The sequence below is a fragment of the Patella vulgata genome, chromosome 5 (genome assembly GCF_932274485.2).
Source record: "Patella vulgata chromosome 5, xgPatVulg1.2, whole genome shotgun sequence".
Lineage (NCBI taxonomy): Eukaryota > Metazoa > Mollusca > Gastropoda > Patellidae > Patella > Patella vulgata.
The window spans coordinates 75,748,790-75,765,609 of record NC_065883.2 but is presented as its reverse complement, the minus strand read 5'-3'; the positions used below and the strand labels follow the sequence as shown (position 1 = coordinate 75,765,609).

At 37.8% G+C, this 16,820-nt stretch overlaps 2 protein-coding genes across 2 annotated transcripts in view; both read left to right on the top strand.

Moving 5' to 3' along the window:
- The window catches only part of LOC126822374 (uncharacterized), a 36,288-nt gene extending 25,340 nt beyond the window's left edge, over window positions 1–10,948 (top strand). Inside the window, exons 3-9 of the mRNA XM_050551244.2 lie at window positions 1,131–1,241; window positions 2,033–2,224; window positions 3,864–4,175; window positions 5,668–5,918; window positions 6,832–6,959; window positions 7,674–7,734; window positions 8,687–10,948. Of these exons, the coding sequence (XP_050407201.2) occupies window positions 1,131–1,241; window positions 2,033–2,224; window positions 3,864–4,175; window positions 5,668–5,918; window positions 6,832–6,959; window positions 7,674–7,734; window positions 8,687–8,785 (1,154 nt within the window). The 3' untranslated portion in view covers window positions 8,786–10,948. The remainder of the gene's footprint in view (window positions 1–1,130; window positions 1,242–2,032; window positions 2,225–3,863; window positions 4,176–5,667; window positions 5,919–6,831; window positions 6,960–7,673; window positions 7,735–8,686) is intronic.
- Window positions 10,949–13,426: 2,478 nt separating this feature from the next.
- The window catches only part of LOC126822334 (transient receptor potential cation channel subfamily M member 1), a 28,554-nt gene continuing 25,160 nt past the window's right edge, over window positions 13,427–16,820 (top strand). Inside the window, exons 1-5 of the mRNA XM_050551165.2 lie at window positions 13,427–13,479; window positions 14,054–14,268; window positions 15,119–15,207; window positions 15,830–15,938; window positions 16,409–16,580. Of these exons, the coding sequence (XP_050407122.1) occupies window positions 14,218–14,268; window positions 15,119–15,207; window positions 15,830–15,938; window positions 16,409–16,580 (421 nt within the window). The 5' untranslated portion in view covers window positions 13,427–13,479; window positions 14,054–14,217. The remainder of the gene's footprint in view (window positions 13,480–14,053; window positions 14,269–15,118; window positions 15,208–15,829; window positions 15,939–16,408; window positions 16,581–16,820) is intronic.

Here is a 16,820-nt window from a genome sequence, read left to right as displayed (position 1 = left end):
GACCTGAGCGTGGTCTGTCCTGTACAGATTGTGTATCACGGTATTTGGACCATAGCCTGCTTATGACAGACTGAGAAACATTCATCGTCCGCGCCACAACCGCCTGTGTTGTGCCGATCTGTAGCATGCCAAGGGCACGTAACCTTTCATTTTGGGTAAGCCGACGCATATCAAAATTTGTTTTCTGGTCACTAAAACAATTAAACTGATGTTTCCACCCTGGAATTCAATGCCACAATGACTGTAACATTCAAAGTCAGAGTCGTGCAAATCTTGGGTTGGACCCCCATGATGATCCCAAGCATCACATGCATTCCATGCGGTAGCTATTGGTGCGTTTGGGCGTCACATGTAACTGGAAATGTTTCTTCTGTTAGGTTCTATAGTGACCTTTTTCGTAGTCATTTGCATATTTTAGTATTATGCCCCCAAAATCAAATATCCCCTACTTTTTTTGAATAGTATAGTTACTACAGGACACGTGGGTATTTAACATAGTTGGGAAGAGTTACCCACAGGGTAAGAGGACTTTCAACGTACTTGTGTTTTTATTTTTTGTGTTATTTACTGATTCCTCAAATCTTTGTTATGAATTAACACAGTTGGGTTTTTTTTTGTTTTTTATACAAACAATATTTTATTCTCAGAAAAGGATTGAGGAACAGACTAGTCCTATATTACCTCTTTCCTATATAATACAGAAAATATATACAAAATGACTATATAACCAAATTATGATAAAATCAATTGCAATAATATGACAATAAAATGTTCAATCTTTAACATTATCAAATAGGGAGAGACGCCAAAGCATCCAAGGTCGCAAAATGGGTGTGATAATAATGTCACGTTGAATGTACAGATAATTTTATTATTGTTTGTTAAGCTTTTCAACCAACTGAAAATTGGAGAAAAAAACCCACCCGGTGTTAATGATGCGAAAATTCCTATTAGAAATTGTTCGAGTTACATTACAGGAAACCCCTCCGTCGTCGTGGAGAAGCTATCATAGGCCCACGTAGGCACTGCCCCAACCTTGCATCCCAGCATCCTGAAGTCAGAAGGACTAGAAATACCCCCAACCCCGTCCTGCACACACCCAACTTATTACTCTTGCATTCATTTCACAGGCATTGGTCGACTAGCTAGAAATGACGGTAACAAGAAAGTACTAGTAGAAAAGGGTTGCCTCCCGTTGCTTCTAAAATTAGCCAAGTCAACCGACCTGGAAGAACAAAAAGGTTAGTGAACTATTGTTTAATATTAAAGTCTTATTGCGCCATTTTAGCGCAATGGAATCCCTAGAAAACAACCATATTGATCTATGTCTCTCGGTATGTAATGTGGTCGCGCCATTTTGTTGTTCGCGAGCATAATTGATGGGCCTGTTTTAAACCAGATTGAATCCCAGTCGGGACATTATCTAGTGTTGGTATTTAGATTTTGTTTTCTTAATTAAATGTTAAATAATTAATCTGAGTACATATTAGCATGGAGTAGGCGCTTGGGGTTGATATTTCACTGATAAATGAGATATAGGGATTGTAAGTTTTACATTATCTGTGTCTTTCTATTGTATCTTTGCAATATAGATAGCATTGTTAATATGCGGCTTATGTGTTTTGCATCGCTTTCTCTGAAATTACTTGATAGAAGGATTAATGAAAAGAACTGTGACAATGTATAGTCGTTCTGATTGGACGAAAAACCGAGGTCCCGTGTACACATTGGCGTGTACGTAAAAGATCCCTTGGCAGTTGGATAAGAGTAGGCCATATCGCCGCTGTCTGAGCAGAATTTCCCTCACTGAATGGCGTCTCCGTTATCCCAGTCCGGGCAGAACAGTGGGATGTTAAACCCAGTTTCATTTCATTTCAATGAAACGTAGCTTGTCGTCATAAATACATGTCATTTGGGCCGTGAAAAAATTGTCAATTGACTGACAAAGATAGTTAAATATATTTTTAATTCTTTCGTTTTCTTCCATTTCAAGTTTTCAAAATATATAATCACTGTTTTCCTATATCTTCAGAGGCATTAAAATCAATCTGGGCACTAGCTTTTGACGAGACAAACCAAGAACGAATTATTCAGGAACCAGGAATGATACAGTTTCTTGAAACTCAAAACAAAAGTGGCGCTGCCGATACCAAATCTACCTGTTATGGTATTTTATGGACGATGAGATATAAACTACTTCAATCAGATGATTATAAAGAACTGGGTAAGTATTTTAATATTTCCTCAAATAAGATTTAATTGTTTTTCCTCATATAAACCTGTAACGGTAAATCTCTTTGATCTTTGGGGTATATTCTATAACCGGAATAACTTGCGGTCTGAAAGTCGGGTGCGGCTTTGGATATATACAGGGAAATTTGGGGTTATTCTTCTGAAAGTTTTTCTTTAAACCTGTACCGGGTTATTCTTCCAGGGTTATGCTGTGGAAGAAAGACTTCAGAAAAAACCCTCGTCAGAAAAACCTCTGCCTACCGGCCTCGGTTTTTCTTTTTCTCATGTTATTTTCTTCAGTCTTTCTTTTCCCAGCATAACCCCAGTCTCATGATTTATCTTACACATAAATACTTGACTTGATCGTATAGAACACTTAAAGGACTAGTGACAGTCAATTATTTTTTTGAATTATAAGCTATTCTCTCACAGTCTCATATATAACAACTTTTGGTCTTCGAAGGAAGTATTAGTGAGCAGAAATTCCCCGTGTATCTGTTATCCCTCGTCAGTTATATAGAAGGATAACTCGTGTTTTCCTTTTGCGTTCGTCATGTCCCTTTCTTGAAAGCTTCTATCGTAGCAATAATACCTCTGTTAGAATTATGTTTGGAAAGCGTTTAACCAGGTCTATCACATATGTGATAATGACTGACACCAATATTGTCCTTTAACTGTTTGAATTCAGTGATGGGTAGTCAACTCCCTTACAGTATGATTCTGCACACACACACAGATCCATATACTTCGAGAATAGATCTCTGTCCTAACTGGCCGCCATATCCAACAATCAGTATGCTGTTTTGTAATGCTGCTCTACTCCATTTCACATCAGCTGTTACACATAAAAAGACTAAATAAAACTTTCAATTTTATTAAATGGAAGAAGAATAAATACTAAGCGTTTTCGACTAAATTCGTCGATTTATGGCTTAAAATGTCGGTCAACCAGTTTAGTGTCTTTCTCAAGCGGAGCTAATGTAGACAGCCAGCGTAAGTTTGGTATGTCATAGCATATGCCCGTTTTCATTATGCCGGTTGGTGCAGTTCAACTAGAGAGAGAGAGAAATGGGGTTTAACGTCCACTCGACACAAACTAGGTCATTTCGGGACTAACATATGGTTCAATTTGATTTCAATAATCCGCTTGCGCGTAGGGGTCTTTAGCAGTGGGAGGAAACCGGATGACCCGGAGAAAACCCACGAGGTTGGACAAGCCACCCTACTTCTTGTCACGTAATCGAAACCACGCCAGTTGACTCAATGACAGACTTTATAATACAGCGTGCACACGCTAACCATTCAGCCATCCAACCCCCCGCAGTTCGACTACTGGAAGGATGTGTAGATTTTGTAGCCGAACGGTTGGACGTTCAAATCTGATTAAAACACAGAGCCTATTTCGTTTCGTTGTGTATAGTTCAAAATTTAATTTTACTTGTCTTCACTACACTAGGGTCCGGGTGAATTAGCCAATCAAATGGTCTGTTGAGGTGAGTTCTTATCGTATGGCACGCGGAACTGTGGGTAGACATTCGCAGCGATGGAACCAAAAATATTAAAGTAAAAGTTATATTTTCCGAATACTACCCATTACATAATAATATAAACAATTTTCCTCAATTTTCAAGGCGTCCGCCTAACAGCTAAACAGCCCGCATCCCCAACACCAAACAACACAAAAGAAAAAGCAGAGCTGGAAAAATCAGAAAAGGACTTGAAGAGTGCTAAAGGTCACGTGATGATAAGTTATCAGTGGGCCAATCAGGAGATATTGATGAAGATAAGGGACAGAATCAGGGGTCAAGGCGAGAAAGTATGGATGGACATTGATGACATGGAAGGTTCAACTCTACAAGCAATGGCTGAAGCTATAGAAAAGGCTGATGTTGTTTTAATTTGTATGTCTAGAAAGTATAAAGATAGTCCTAACTGTCGGGCAGGTAAAAATCTTTGGTTATTTTAGATTTAAAGATGACCGGAAAAGCTTTCCGTAACTTTCCGCCAATTATAAACAAGCCGTGACGCAATTGTAGTCCTTCCGCACATATTCTAGTCTATATTTCTATGATCAGAAGAAATAAAATTACGTCACGTATTGTTTATTGGTGGAAAGCGACTACTTATGGAGAACACCGAAAATGTTGGAATTTACCTGTATCAGGTAACATTGACATTCGAGACCGTGCCCTACTTATGAAAAGGATATATTGACATAATTCCTTGCATTATTTGAAACAGTTATGTAGCTTTTCCAGTGACCTTTTAATTTTAGTCAAAATAATGCCACCATTTTGCTAGAATTGAAGATTCGCTGTGTTTTATAATATTACTAGGAGCCGCGATGGTTCACTGAGTAAGACACTGACATACTAATCAGGATGACTTCAATCCCGTACAGGATCGAGCACATGCAAGGATGGAACGAGAAAACGAGGGGCACTTCGGCGTGCTATTGAAATAATAATAATAATAATAATTAGAGATGTAATCAGAGGCGGCGTTGCCTGTGTCCTCATAGCAGAATACGAAATGAAATGAAACGGGGTTTAACGTCCTACTGTTCTGCTCCGACAGGGCTAATGAGGAAATTATGCCCGGGCAGCGATAGTATGACCTACTCTTATCTCCAATTCCAACTGCCAGGGGATCTTATCGAATTCCAAATTCCATTTGCCAAGGATCTTTTACGTGCACGCCAATGTATACACGGGTCCTCGGTATTCGTCCCATCCGAATGACTAGACAGGGGAAGCCACGCATGGAGCATGCCGGAATTCATTAACCCAATCGGTGAAATAAAGTATAAAGATAAACCCATCTCATTTTTATAACATAATGTATCAAACCTGTACACTTTCCGTGTGGGTAAAACATGAATTTTATATTTCACGTCATCCTATGTATTGACTACAGAATGAAACGAAATGGGGTTTAACGTCCTACTGTTCTGTTCGGACGGGGCTAATGAAGACGGTTGACTACAAAAACTGACATGTGAATTTAAGAATTACAGAGGTTTAATAGGCTTATCACTAACAATATTTTAAGACACTCAGCAGTTAGACATGTTAAATAATTTCAGAGGCAGAATACACCCTGCAGTTAAATATATTGTAAATAATTTCAGAGCCAGAATATATTCATCGGTTAAATATTTCAAGTAATTTTAGAGGCTGAATATGCTCATCAGATAAATATTTTAAGTAATTTCAGAGGCAGAATATGCGTTTATTAAATATATATTTTGAATAATTTCAGAGGCTGAATATGCTCATCAGTTAAATATTTGGAATAATTTCAGAGACTGAAATATGCTCATCAGTTGTATATTTTGAATAATTGCAGAGGCTGAATATGCTCATCAGTTAAATATTTTGAATAATTTCAGAGACTGAAATATGCTCATCAGTTGTATATTTTGAATAATTTCAGAGGCTGAATATGCTCATCAGTTAAGAAAGAAAGTAATACCTTTAATAATGGAGAAAGGTTATCGACCAGACGGCTGGTTAGGGATGATTCTTGGTGCCAAATTATTTTATGATTTTAGTGGTAAATATCCGTTTGAATCCAAGATAGACGGTTTACTGAGAGAGGTCCACCAGACCATGAATGGTGGTGAAAAAGCAACGACGTTATCAGCTCCGACTAAAACCTACGATGAAGTCGACGGACCTGAAGAGGTAATTGGTCAGATTTAATTTAATGAATATGACTTTAGGGAACATTAATTTGATTTTTTTCCGAGAGAGGACACCGGACGACCCAGAGAAACCCAAGAGGTGGGACAAGTGCCCCTACTGTAATTGCCACGTACAAGTTGAGAATCGAAACCACGCCATTTGACTCAAAGAAAGTCCTTAATATAAAAAGTTCGCTTAGATTCTGAAATTAAACAGACCTCATTACAAGGGCATTCTCTTCCCGAAAAGGGCGCCAGGGTGGGTAATTGGGTAAGACGCTGGCTCGCTAGCCTGGAAGTCACCTGTTCGATTCTTGCATTGGCTGAGAAAGTTCGTCGGGATTTTCCGACGTGGTTTCCTCTTGTCAGTGGTGCAGGGTGAAAGGTCTGACAAGGACTGCTGTCTAGTCGTTCGGATGAGATGAATAACCGAGGCCCGGTGTATACATCGGCGTACACGTAAAAGATCCCTTGGCATTTGAAATTCGATATAAGAGTAATCTATAGTGCCGCTGCCCGGGCCACATTACCCTCATAGCACACTGTATGGCTCATTTGCCAAGTCGGAGCAGAACAGTAGGACGTTAAACCCCAGTTCATTTCATTTTGCTTCTCGAATATGTTTAATTAATGGAAGAATGACTCGATGCGGGGAAACTAACCTGGTATGTGTGACACAGTTTAGTGCCTTGACCCTTAGTCTGACCAAGTATCAAAAGATTTGGATTGTAACCCCAGGTGCTATGAAGGAAACACAGCCCGGAATCTTCACCGAATTTGAGCTGTCATGGGTTATTTTAGGTGTATGGCAACTAGGATTTTCGTCCCATCCGAACAACCTTGAAAAATTGAAGGGTCTGGATTTTTTTTTGATACCTGTATGTATATGTCGATTGACTTTTTAATCATTACAGGCCATTGTTCCAGAACGACGAGAACCTTTATATACTGCTGCTAGAGCACCACCTCCCAAACTCAGTGAAGTCAAAAACTGGAATCCAAAACAAGTGAAATACTGGTTAACTAAACATAAATTATCTGGGTGAGTGAAGAAAACCCCTGATTAAAGAAGTGATAAACCCTTTATCCCTTTAGAACAAAATTCTTGAGATAATTCATCAAATTTGGAGAAGTTCTAGGTCAAAGGGTCTCATACTGTCTGTTGATGGATGCATAAGCAGGGTACTCATCTCTGCATAATGGGGAAATGAATGCAATGAAATGAAATGAATGGGGTTTAACGTCCCACTGTTCTGCTCATTGGCTAAAGAAGACGAGCCGTAACGCCCGGGGAACTATATTTCATAAGGGAATAACCAAATCGGTTCCTGCAACTAATTGTTTTAAGTAAGGAAATACCTATTTTATCGCGGGGCCAGTGTCTGACGACTCATCCAATTCGTCGGGCGTTTTCCTGTTTAAATTCAGGTTCGCTCAAGTCAGAATGCAAAGAGCATAGACGTGGTTTCCTCAACAGGATTGTCCAGTTATTAGTACTAGTATATAGTTTCTGATTATATTGTGGAACTCTTATATCTGAAGATACCAAAACATGATTTTGAAAAATACACCACTTGTATTGTAGGGATCAAGGACACAACGTGAAGTCAAAGTGAAATAGGATCCGTGTTTTAATCAGATTGGAATTATGATTCTTTGTATGATTTAAAGTAAAAGACATAGGTTCATAAATGAACGGTATCAGGCTACCAGTGTCAAGCCTTCAATAATTTCTATGTTATGATCATGATTTCAGTGCTAGAGTAGAAAAATTAACTGGTAAAGAAGTCGCCTTTCTTCAGAAGCTGCAATCAACGGTGGGTGTTAAATTGTGTTATGTTTATCTTTTGGGGATGCTTTAATTTCTTACCATCCAGGATAATGAGGACGAGCTTACGTCGTAGCGGGTGCTGTATATGGGGGAAATGTTGAACGAACAGCGATGCCGTGGCCAAGTTCGAACAGTCCCGGGTTCATGAACATGTCTATTGTTGGGGAAATGATATATCAAGCTTTACTTTAAATTTCATCTTTTTTCTTTTTTCTTTTCAGTGTTTCACAGTCTGTGTTATACCAGACTGAATTGTAGGATAGAAAAAGATTAATATAAAATGAAATGGGGTTTACCGTTCTACTGTCTGCCCCGACTGGGAAAATGATTAGGGAAATGCGCCTTGCATTATACTATGGGGAAATGTTGCCCAGGCAGCGACATAATGTCCAATACATGTACTCTTATTTCAAATTCTAAAAGTCACGAGTTCTTTTACGTGCACGCCAAAGTGTAAACGGGTAGTCTTTATTTCATCCGACCCGGGAGACCAAACACCCTTTCTTGTCAAGAACACCAACCTGCACCATTGATAATGGGAAACAACTGATATAATAATAATTAAACACGAGCTCTTGAATGGATTAAAAAAAAACTTCTTAATACTGTTTGACTTATATAATACAATAAAATTAACAACAAAGTGTATCACTCGCCATATTGTTTTGACTCGTTGAACACATTTCATCTGCTGTCATCTCACAATACTCACTAGTTCTAACACTTCCCGTCGTTTTTATTGCCTACGAGACTCTCTATGTGATCAGTATACAGCTTCCAATGAAATTACATTTGTCATTTAAAAGTTATTAATTACAAATCAAACTTTGCAATTAATACCTTCGTCGGACCGTAAGTAACACCATAATCCGTTGAAGTGCCCGTGACATTAAACACAACAGGAATAATAATTCAAATGCAAATCTTTTTTTTTTCAGGCGCCGGAATTTTATTATCAGACATTAAAGTCAGATGTTGGTTTAAAGAATTTGACAGAAATGGCGAATTTTGAAGCCGCCATGGACGAACTACCGTAAAAGATATCTCTGGTTGACTAAAATTATCGAACTGAACTGGACACTAGGGTGCTGCTGTGGACAAACTACTGTGATATTTACCATAGCAACTTGCCGTTAAATCATTCTACCAGATATTACTTTACTTTACAACAAAGTTAATTCACATACCAGAAACAATAATCACATCCGCTATCTGTGACACAATCTGATTAAAACACAGTTCCTATTTCGTTTTGTATTTTAGGGTTTAAAATTCAGTTTTATTTGTCTTCACTTCATTAGCACCTGGAAGAGGTATTAAATAACCCGCACTCTGTGTAATGTGGGGGATTAGCCAATCTGATCGGTTGGGCCAACATTCTCAGAAATGAGAGAGAGAGAGAGAGAGAGAGAGAGAGAGAAACGGGGTTTAACGTCCACTCCACTCAAACTATATAATTTCGGGACTAACATATGGTTTTAATTTTATTTCAATAATTCGCTTGCGCGTAGGGGTCTTTAGCAGTGGGAGGAAACCGGGGGACCCGGAGAAAACCCACGAGGTTGGACAAGCGACCCTACTCCTTGTCACGTGCAACCGGGGAATCGAAACCACGCCAGTTGACTCAATTACAGACTTTATGATACAGCGCGCACCTGTTAACCATTTGGCCATCCATCCCCCCATCTCAGCAATGGAAAACAAATCAAAGCAAAAGTTATATTTCCGAATGCCCACTTGAGATGGTTGCTCAAAAACCGCTCGTATGACCCCTGACACGACCTCCCAGTACAACTGGTCAGATCGTCATGTAGTAGAGGCCATCGAAAGTATAAATAACGAAACGAAATCTAGATTTGTATTTTAATCAGCTTGTTTGTAGCATATATCAATCATAGAAAGCGGAATATCATGTGATGGTAACGTTTTAAACATGATATTATAATAAGCCCATTGGACACAAATGCTCTTCAGTTTAAAAAATTTACCCTTTGCAGACCCCCAGAACCCCATTTTGACTTGCTTCGTCCCCCCCATCCACCTGATTTAATGATAGAATAGGCTAGGATGTATATTTGCGTATCCCACATTGCCATATTTGTATATTGCATGTTTTGATAAGAACTTTTTGTGGTTTCAGGGTATCACGTTGAGATTATATAAATGTTTGCTCAAATTTCTATGTTCGTACACATTAAGGTCGGATTAAACTCGCGTGGGACCCTGACTGAAAATACCAACAGGGCCTCTTGCATTAACAGTGAAAAGGGGGCATATTCTGATCATGGACCATCTTACTTCCACAAATGCCATTTGTATGTCAGTATGATAGATTTATTTGGCACAAATATATACAACATAATAAATAACATATTTATCTATATTGTAAAGTGAACAGCGCAGTGGAAGGGGCGCTATATAAATGCAAAGTAATAATAATACTTTATTTAAACATTATGCAAGAGCTAAATCTTCCTATTGGCAGTCTTTCTTTAGGCCTGAAATGTTATATAAATTATTGATTAGACATTATCATTATTAGACATTAATAAACTTATCCAGACCATAATCAACTCTGGATGGCATCTTATCTTTCCGATTTTCATTGGATTTGAATCCGATCTGCCGTTCAAAGCGCATTGATAATTAAACGCAAAAATGGATAATCAAGAGTTTGTTAATTATCGTGACAACGGAAACAGTGACAATCGAGACTACAGTGATTTTAAAATAAGATTTTCTCGGCTTAAAGTGAAGCAATTTGACTGGAATGTTCAGCATGTTCCCTTTACGTTATCTGGTTTTTAACTATTATAATGAAATATGCCAGCCCCTTATCAAATCTTACATAATTCTCCTTTAAGATATAAATGTATCTTTACGGTACAGTTGTTTTTTTAAACCTAATTGGGGCCCCTTTGATATTGGGGTCCCTGGATGTAGTCCCGGTCAGTCAGAACCCCCTTTAATCCGACCTTCAATACACCTATATATAGATTAGTCTAGACATATATGTCCATGTAACTGTTCTACATCTTCAATTCTGTCTGTTTATTTCTGTAGATAATAGTTATTCACATCCGTATATGCATTTTTCATCTTTCGTGTAAATTTTATTTCGTCCATAAATTACCCGCCGTCCATAAATTACCCGAATTCAACCTAGATTGTTTTTAGGGATATTTTGAAAAGTGCATAAATATTGGATATTATGGTTTTTATATATGTCGACCAGTGCTATGTTATTTAGTAAATGTATATATATATATATATATATATTCCAAACGAGCACACAATAATGTAATAGCATACATGTATGTGCCAAATATTTTTCTTATCTCAGTCAAATAGATATTTGCACAATAACTACGCAGTTGTACTGGTCCGGATCCGGGTTTTGATTATAACTGGTGTAATGTTTCTGTTGATGTACTGGTCCCAGTCCGTGTTTAGGTTACAACTGATGTAATGTTTCAACTATCTTAAACCATTCTGCTGATGTCGCCTTAAACGGATAGAGTAAAAACAAAAACACATACTTATTGAAAACAGCCACTCGTATACGACGTTACGAGGTGTATTGTCTTTAAAGATATCAAGCTAACACGGAAATACAGATATGGGGCAAATATATAGACAAACGTCGCTTTTTAATAATGCACTAGTAACTATTTCCATAAATATGTGTTTTCATTAGCTGTTTAAAAACCAATCTGATTAAAACACAGATCCTATTTCGTTTTTTATAGTTCAAAATTTCGTTTTACTTGTCTTTACTACACTGGGATCTGGAAAAGTTGTTATATTACTGGCGTTCTGGTTGAAGTGAGGGATTAGCCAATGAAACGGTCTGTTACGGCGAGTTCTTGGCGTGCGATGCACGAAACTCTGGGTATACCACTAGAAACGTCAACGCTAGTTGATTAATCAATGTCTGACGTCATAGGGTCAAAAGTCGCTCATAAGGCCACTGACTCGACCATCCAGTACAACCAGTCAGATCTTCATGTAGTGTAGGCAGTATATAAAAAAAACGAAAGAAATATAGATTTGTATTTTAATCAGATTGTTAAAAAAACTGACTACAATCAAAACTATTTTTAGATCAGGGTAATGTGATAATATTTATTATATTTTTTGTTGCTGATTATAATTAATAAAATATATTTTATTGTTATTTATGGTGTTTTTATTTCACGCTCTATTCTCCGTTGTTGGAGTCGGGTGGGGTGGGGGCAAATCAAGAGACAATGTATAGTCTTTCGGATGAGGCGAAAACCGAGGTCCCTTGAACGCAATAGACATTAAACCCCATTTCATTTTATTTCATTACCGTTGTCGGAGCCGCTGTTATTGTAAGTAATACAATACGTTGCCTCGTTAACCTTGAGGGAACTAATTACGTCATTTCGCTTTGGCGTAGGGTCTTTAGCAGAAAACTGGAACACTCGAAGAAAACCCATAAGGTTGGATAGGCGACCCTAAGTCAAATTCTGCGCCGAACCTTCAACCGCATGACCATATGTCTTTTCCAAGCGCTAACGGTATAGCAACCAAACTTAGACTTGCACGAATAGGACTCTATTTAAAGAACGAGGTACTCTTACATGGGATCAATAATAATAATAATAATAATAATAATGTCCATATTTGAGCACTAAAGGGTAGCCAAAATAAGTTCTACTCGCGGTTGACCCATATTCCTGAAGCACTGGTCCGAGAAATCCATCTCTGGCCATTGCTGGATTGGTTTCAGATATTTGAGCTTTTGAGGGAGTGTGTCTATTCTTCCCGTTCAATCAAATCTCTCTAACGTGACAACCGTTCGTTTAATCTGGGGGTCTTCCCTAATACTTTTGACAGTGATTTTTAGTATTAAAAACGGTGAAAGTATTGTTCGTCTCCAAACAGTATTGTTTACATTGCATTCGTTTTGATAGCCTCGTTTGTCACGCAATTAGTATTTCTGCAACATTCTGCTATGCACTGGTTAACTGGGCATAATAAAACCGCGAGTCATGGCGTAACGTTATGCAAACATATTTGGTCCAATTTGGCGCCTTGTTTAAAGTGTTAAGTGGGATTTGGTCTAATCAAACGAAACTATAGGAGTATGTGGGTGGCCCGGCGCTGTACGGGTTCTGCCTATAACTTCGAACCGGAAGTCGTAGCTCAACGCCATCTGGTCCATGTTACTCCGCTTTCCGAGCTACCTTTATACACCAAATGAGAGAGAGAGAGAAATTGGGCCCCTCGACCAAAACTGTCCTGATATTCACCGATACACCGAGGAAAGTGTGCTAATAAATACTACATACTTTCATTGTTCAAGAATGTGGACAATAATTCATTCACGTCAGTCGACAATGCATGTACAAAATCTATACATGCTATATATAACGGTAACACACAATAAATATGTTTACATGAATTACTTTCAATGGGCTCCTTAAATAATATGAGAAAGTGAAAGTAGACCAGCTTTCTTTTGATAACATTTCTAGAATTATATTATCAATTCACATAATTATTTTCTTAGCAACCCGGTAAATATGTTTACATGAATTACTTTCAATGGGCTCCTTAAATAATATGAGAAAGTGAAAGTAGACCAGCTTTCTTTTGATAACATTCCTAGAATTATATTATCAATTCACATAATTATTTTCTTAGCAACCCGGTAACTTTCGGTAACACAACACCAAGATTTATTGCTGTATAGACACTTGAGGTATGTTTTTCTCATTTTGTATTCAAACACTCGTTTTTATAAATGTAATTGATATTGAACGATTGGTAATAGACGATAAAACGTGTGTTATTTAACTGATGGTTGATTTTAGTGTCTAGGACAAATCTATGTTGTAGTTCTTTCCTCACAATAACGGGGATATTTATTCAGCTATTTAGATTATTTGATCCAAGAGTACGTAAAGTCCTTTTCATCCGTGCGTAGGTAGGGGCTAGGGTGAATCCGTGGTGTCGCTAATGTGATTCTTACACCAACGCAGCATGTATGTTAGAACAGTTAGCTGATGTAATTATAGCGTCATCCTGTCATCACGCATGCGACATAACAAGTCGTTTTGTTCGTCAGTTGCCGCAATTACTGCGATTGTGGATATGTCACAACTCACAACGGATACGCATAGAAATGTAAATATGTATATATTTCTCTGACGTTACTATGTGCGCCACCTTTGGGGTAACGCGGATTTTGGCATCATTTATATAATATCTCTTGGCTGTGCATCTTCGATCATTCTGATTAAAACACAGATCTTATTCCGTTTCGTTTTTTATAGATCGAAATTTAGTTTACGTAACTTCACTACACCAGGATCCGGAAGTGTTGTTAAACAACCAGCCTTCTGGGTGATGTGAAAGATTAGCCAATCAAATTGCCTCTTACACGAACTTCGTATCGGATTAACTCAGGTAAATTGTCGATGTTGATAATCGTGCAACAATGGAACTCTACCAGAAGTATGACCTCGAAGAATCACGAGGTCGTGAAAAGGTATGTTATTTTATTCATAAATAAATGGGTTAAACTTATGTTTTAGATAATGTTTTAATTATGGTATTGGAGAACAGGCATTGCTTGAAAAGAGTAGGGCGACCTACCTATAACCTCGTGGATGTCTTCCATGTTCTGAGGTTTCCTCCACTGCTAAATACAGACCATATGTTAATCCCGAACTGGAATTGTTTGCGTTAAGTATACATGCCAACTGACTGTGATTCCCGTCATATCCGGGTTAAACAACATTCATGGACATAGTCTCTATCATCCAGACAAATATTCTACGAACGTTGAAGACTAGGGGGTTCTGGGTGACCGAGACTATCATGGACACAATCGATCAAAGGCCTGAAAATCGAGACCTTGTTTATTACCATGGCCATGGTACTTGACAATCGAGAACACGAATCGCCAATTGGCCATTCATGATATTTTTTGTGAATAAAAGAATATTGACATTGTCAATATATCCATTTTTCATTATCTAGTTTTGAACTAATATAGTAAAAACGGTCAATTTTTTTTTAAATCTTAAATAACCCCTATTTAATTTGAATAAGACGTTTTTCAGTATTGGTCATTTGAAATGAATCTGAAAATACTACTTAGTTTATTAAAAAATATCCCATTGTTTCTACTTTTATTACCCAGATTCTGGAACATTTGTAGTTACCGTTGACTCTGATCTTCTAATTGTTCAGATGAGGCAAAAATTCGAAATAATATCGATGTTGATTCTGTGTATAAATGCCTTCTTAATAATTTAGATAACATTTGAGGCCAAAGGAGAGACCTGCAATAGGCTGTTTAAGTTCTTACATAATTCATTTTCAATTTTATAAAGGAACAAAAAAAGGAAAGAGAATGGATACAAGACAGTGTTAATTTGAAATGTACCAAGAATGTTGATAAACCTACTAAAATCTTGAGACGGTAAGATTTATTGTTTGTTCAAATGATTAGAATGGTGTTGGATTTAGATGAAAAGAAGACCTGCATCATCGACTTCGCCCGGCATTACCATGTTCAACAATCAAGTAACATATCGCTTCTATCGATACACATACTCCTCGCAGTGTTTCGTTTGATTAGACCTAATCCCACTTAACACGGCTGTAAAGGAAGCAAATTTCTGTTCCAAATTATGACTGGTCAATAGTCCGATTAACAACCAATAGCTAACTGCGTAACGATATCTTTACGATTTAAACAGAGTTCCAAATTGGACCAAATATGTTTACATAACGTTACGTCATGATTTTATTATGCCCAATTAACCAGTTCATAGTCGGATATTGCAAAAAAAAACCCAACCTAATTGCTTGACAGACGAGGCTATCAAAACAAATACAATGTAAACAATACAGTTTGGAGACGAACAATACTTTCACCGTTTTTAATACCTGAAATCACTGTCCAAAGTTTTAAGGAAGACCCCAGACTAAACGAAGTGCTGTCATGTTGCTGTACTTGAAATACATTTGATTGAACGGAAAGAATAGACACACTCCCTCAAAACAACCCATTCTTATGTTTTCGTATGTTTTCTTTTAAGCCCGACATGTGCGAACTGTGGCCAAACTAGACACACAGACGTCGTCGATTTTAAATGTAATGCTTTTGGTGAAATTGAATTTAAGAAGAATGACCAAAACACGGCTAAGGTTAGAATCTTTATTGTGCTATAGTAATGCTTTTTATTTCAATAGACTTTGGCAGATTCATTTCTTTCGCCAACGTAGGAATCCTTTCTGTGCAGCGGAGGGACAGGAGGGGGGGGGCGAATTTTTAGCACGTGCGCACTATATCATAAGGTCTGTCATTGAGTCAACTTGCGTGGTTTCGATTCCCTGGTTGTACGTGACAAGGAGTAGCGTCATCTGTCCAACCTCGTAGGTTTTTCTCCGGGTCCTCCGGTTTCCTCCCACTGCTAAAGACCCCTACGTGTAAGAGATTATTGAAATAAAATTGGACCATGTGTTAGTCCCGAAATGACTTAGTTTGTGTCGAGAGGACGTTAAACCCCATCTCTCTCTTTCTCTCTCTCTCTCTCTCTCTCTCTCGCAGATTTACTTTTGTTTGTCGGGGAGAATTTTCGTAGTCTTGTTTTAAAAAAAATGAATTTAATTTGCAGTATGTTAGAGTTTGTGACACCAGTAACCTGGACCATTTATTGTTTAACATTTGGAAAGTAGACCGACCACAGTTACTGATATCTGTAATAGGTGGATCAGCAACTCTTCAAATGGGTGTGGAAGATAAAAAATTCTTTTGTGATAATTTAAAAAAACTGGTCGATTTAACAGGTAGGTTTACGTATAGATTTAATACTTTAAAGTCGTTTGGAAGTCGTTTGCACCTGGTTTTTAGATCAGCCATGTTTAATTATTAATTCCGCATTGACTTATGGGATAGGCTTTGCTTTGTAATTTGTTCATCAACCTTCGCATTACAAATAGCACTCGAAACGGACAGTGGGAACTGATTAAAAATATCAGGAGGCCATATCTGATAGAACTGGTTTAAAGCACATTCCAAATATTATA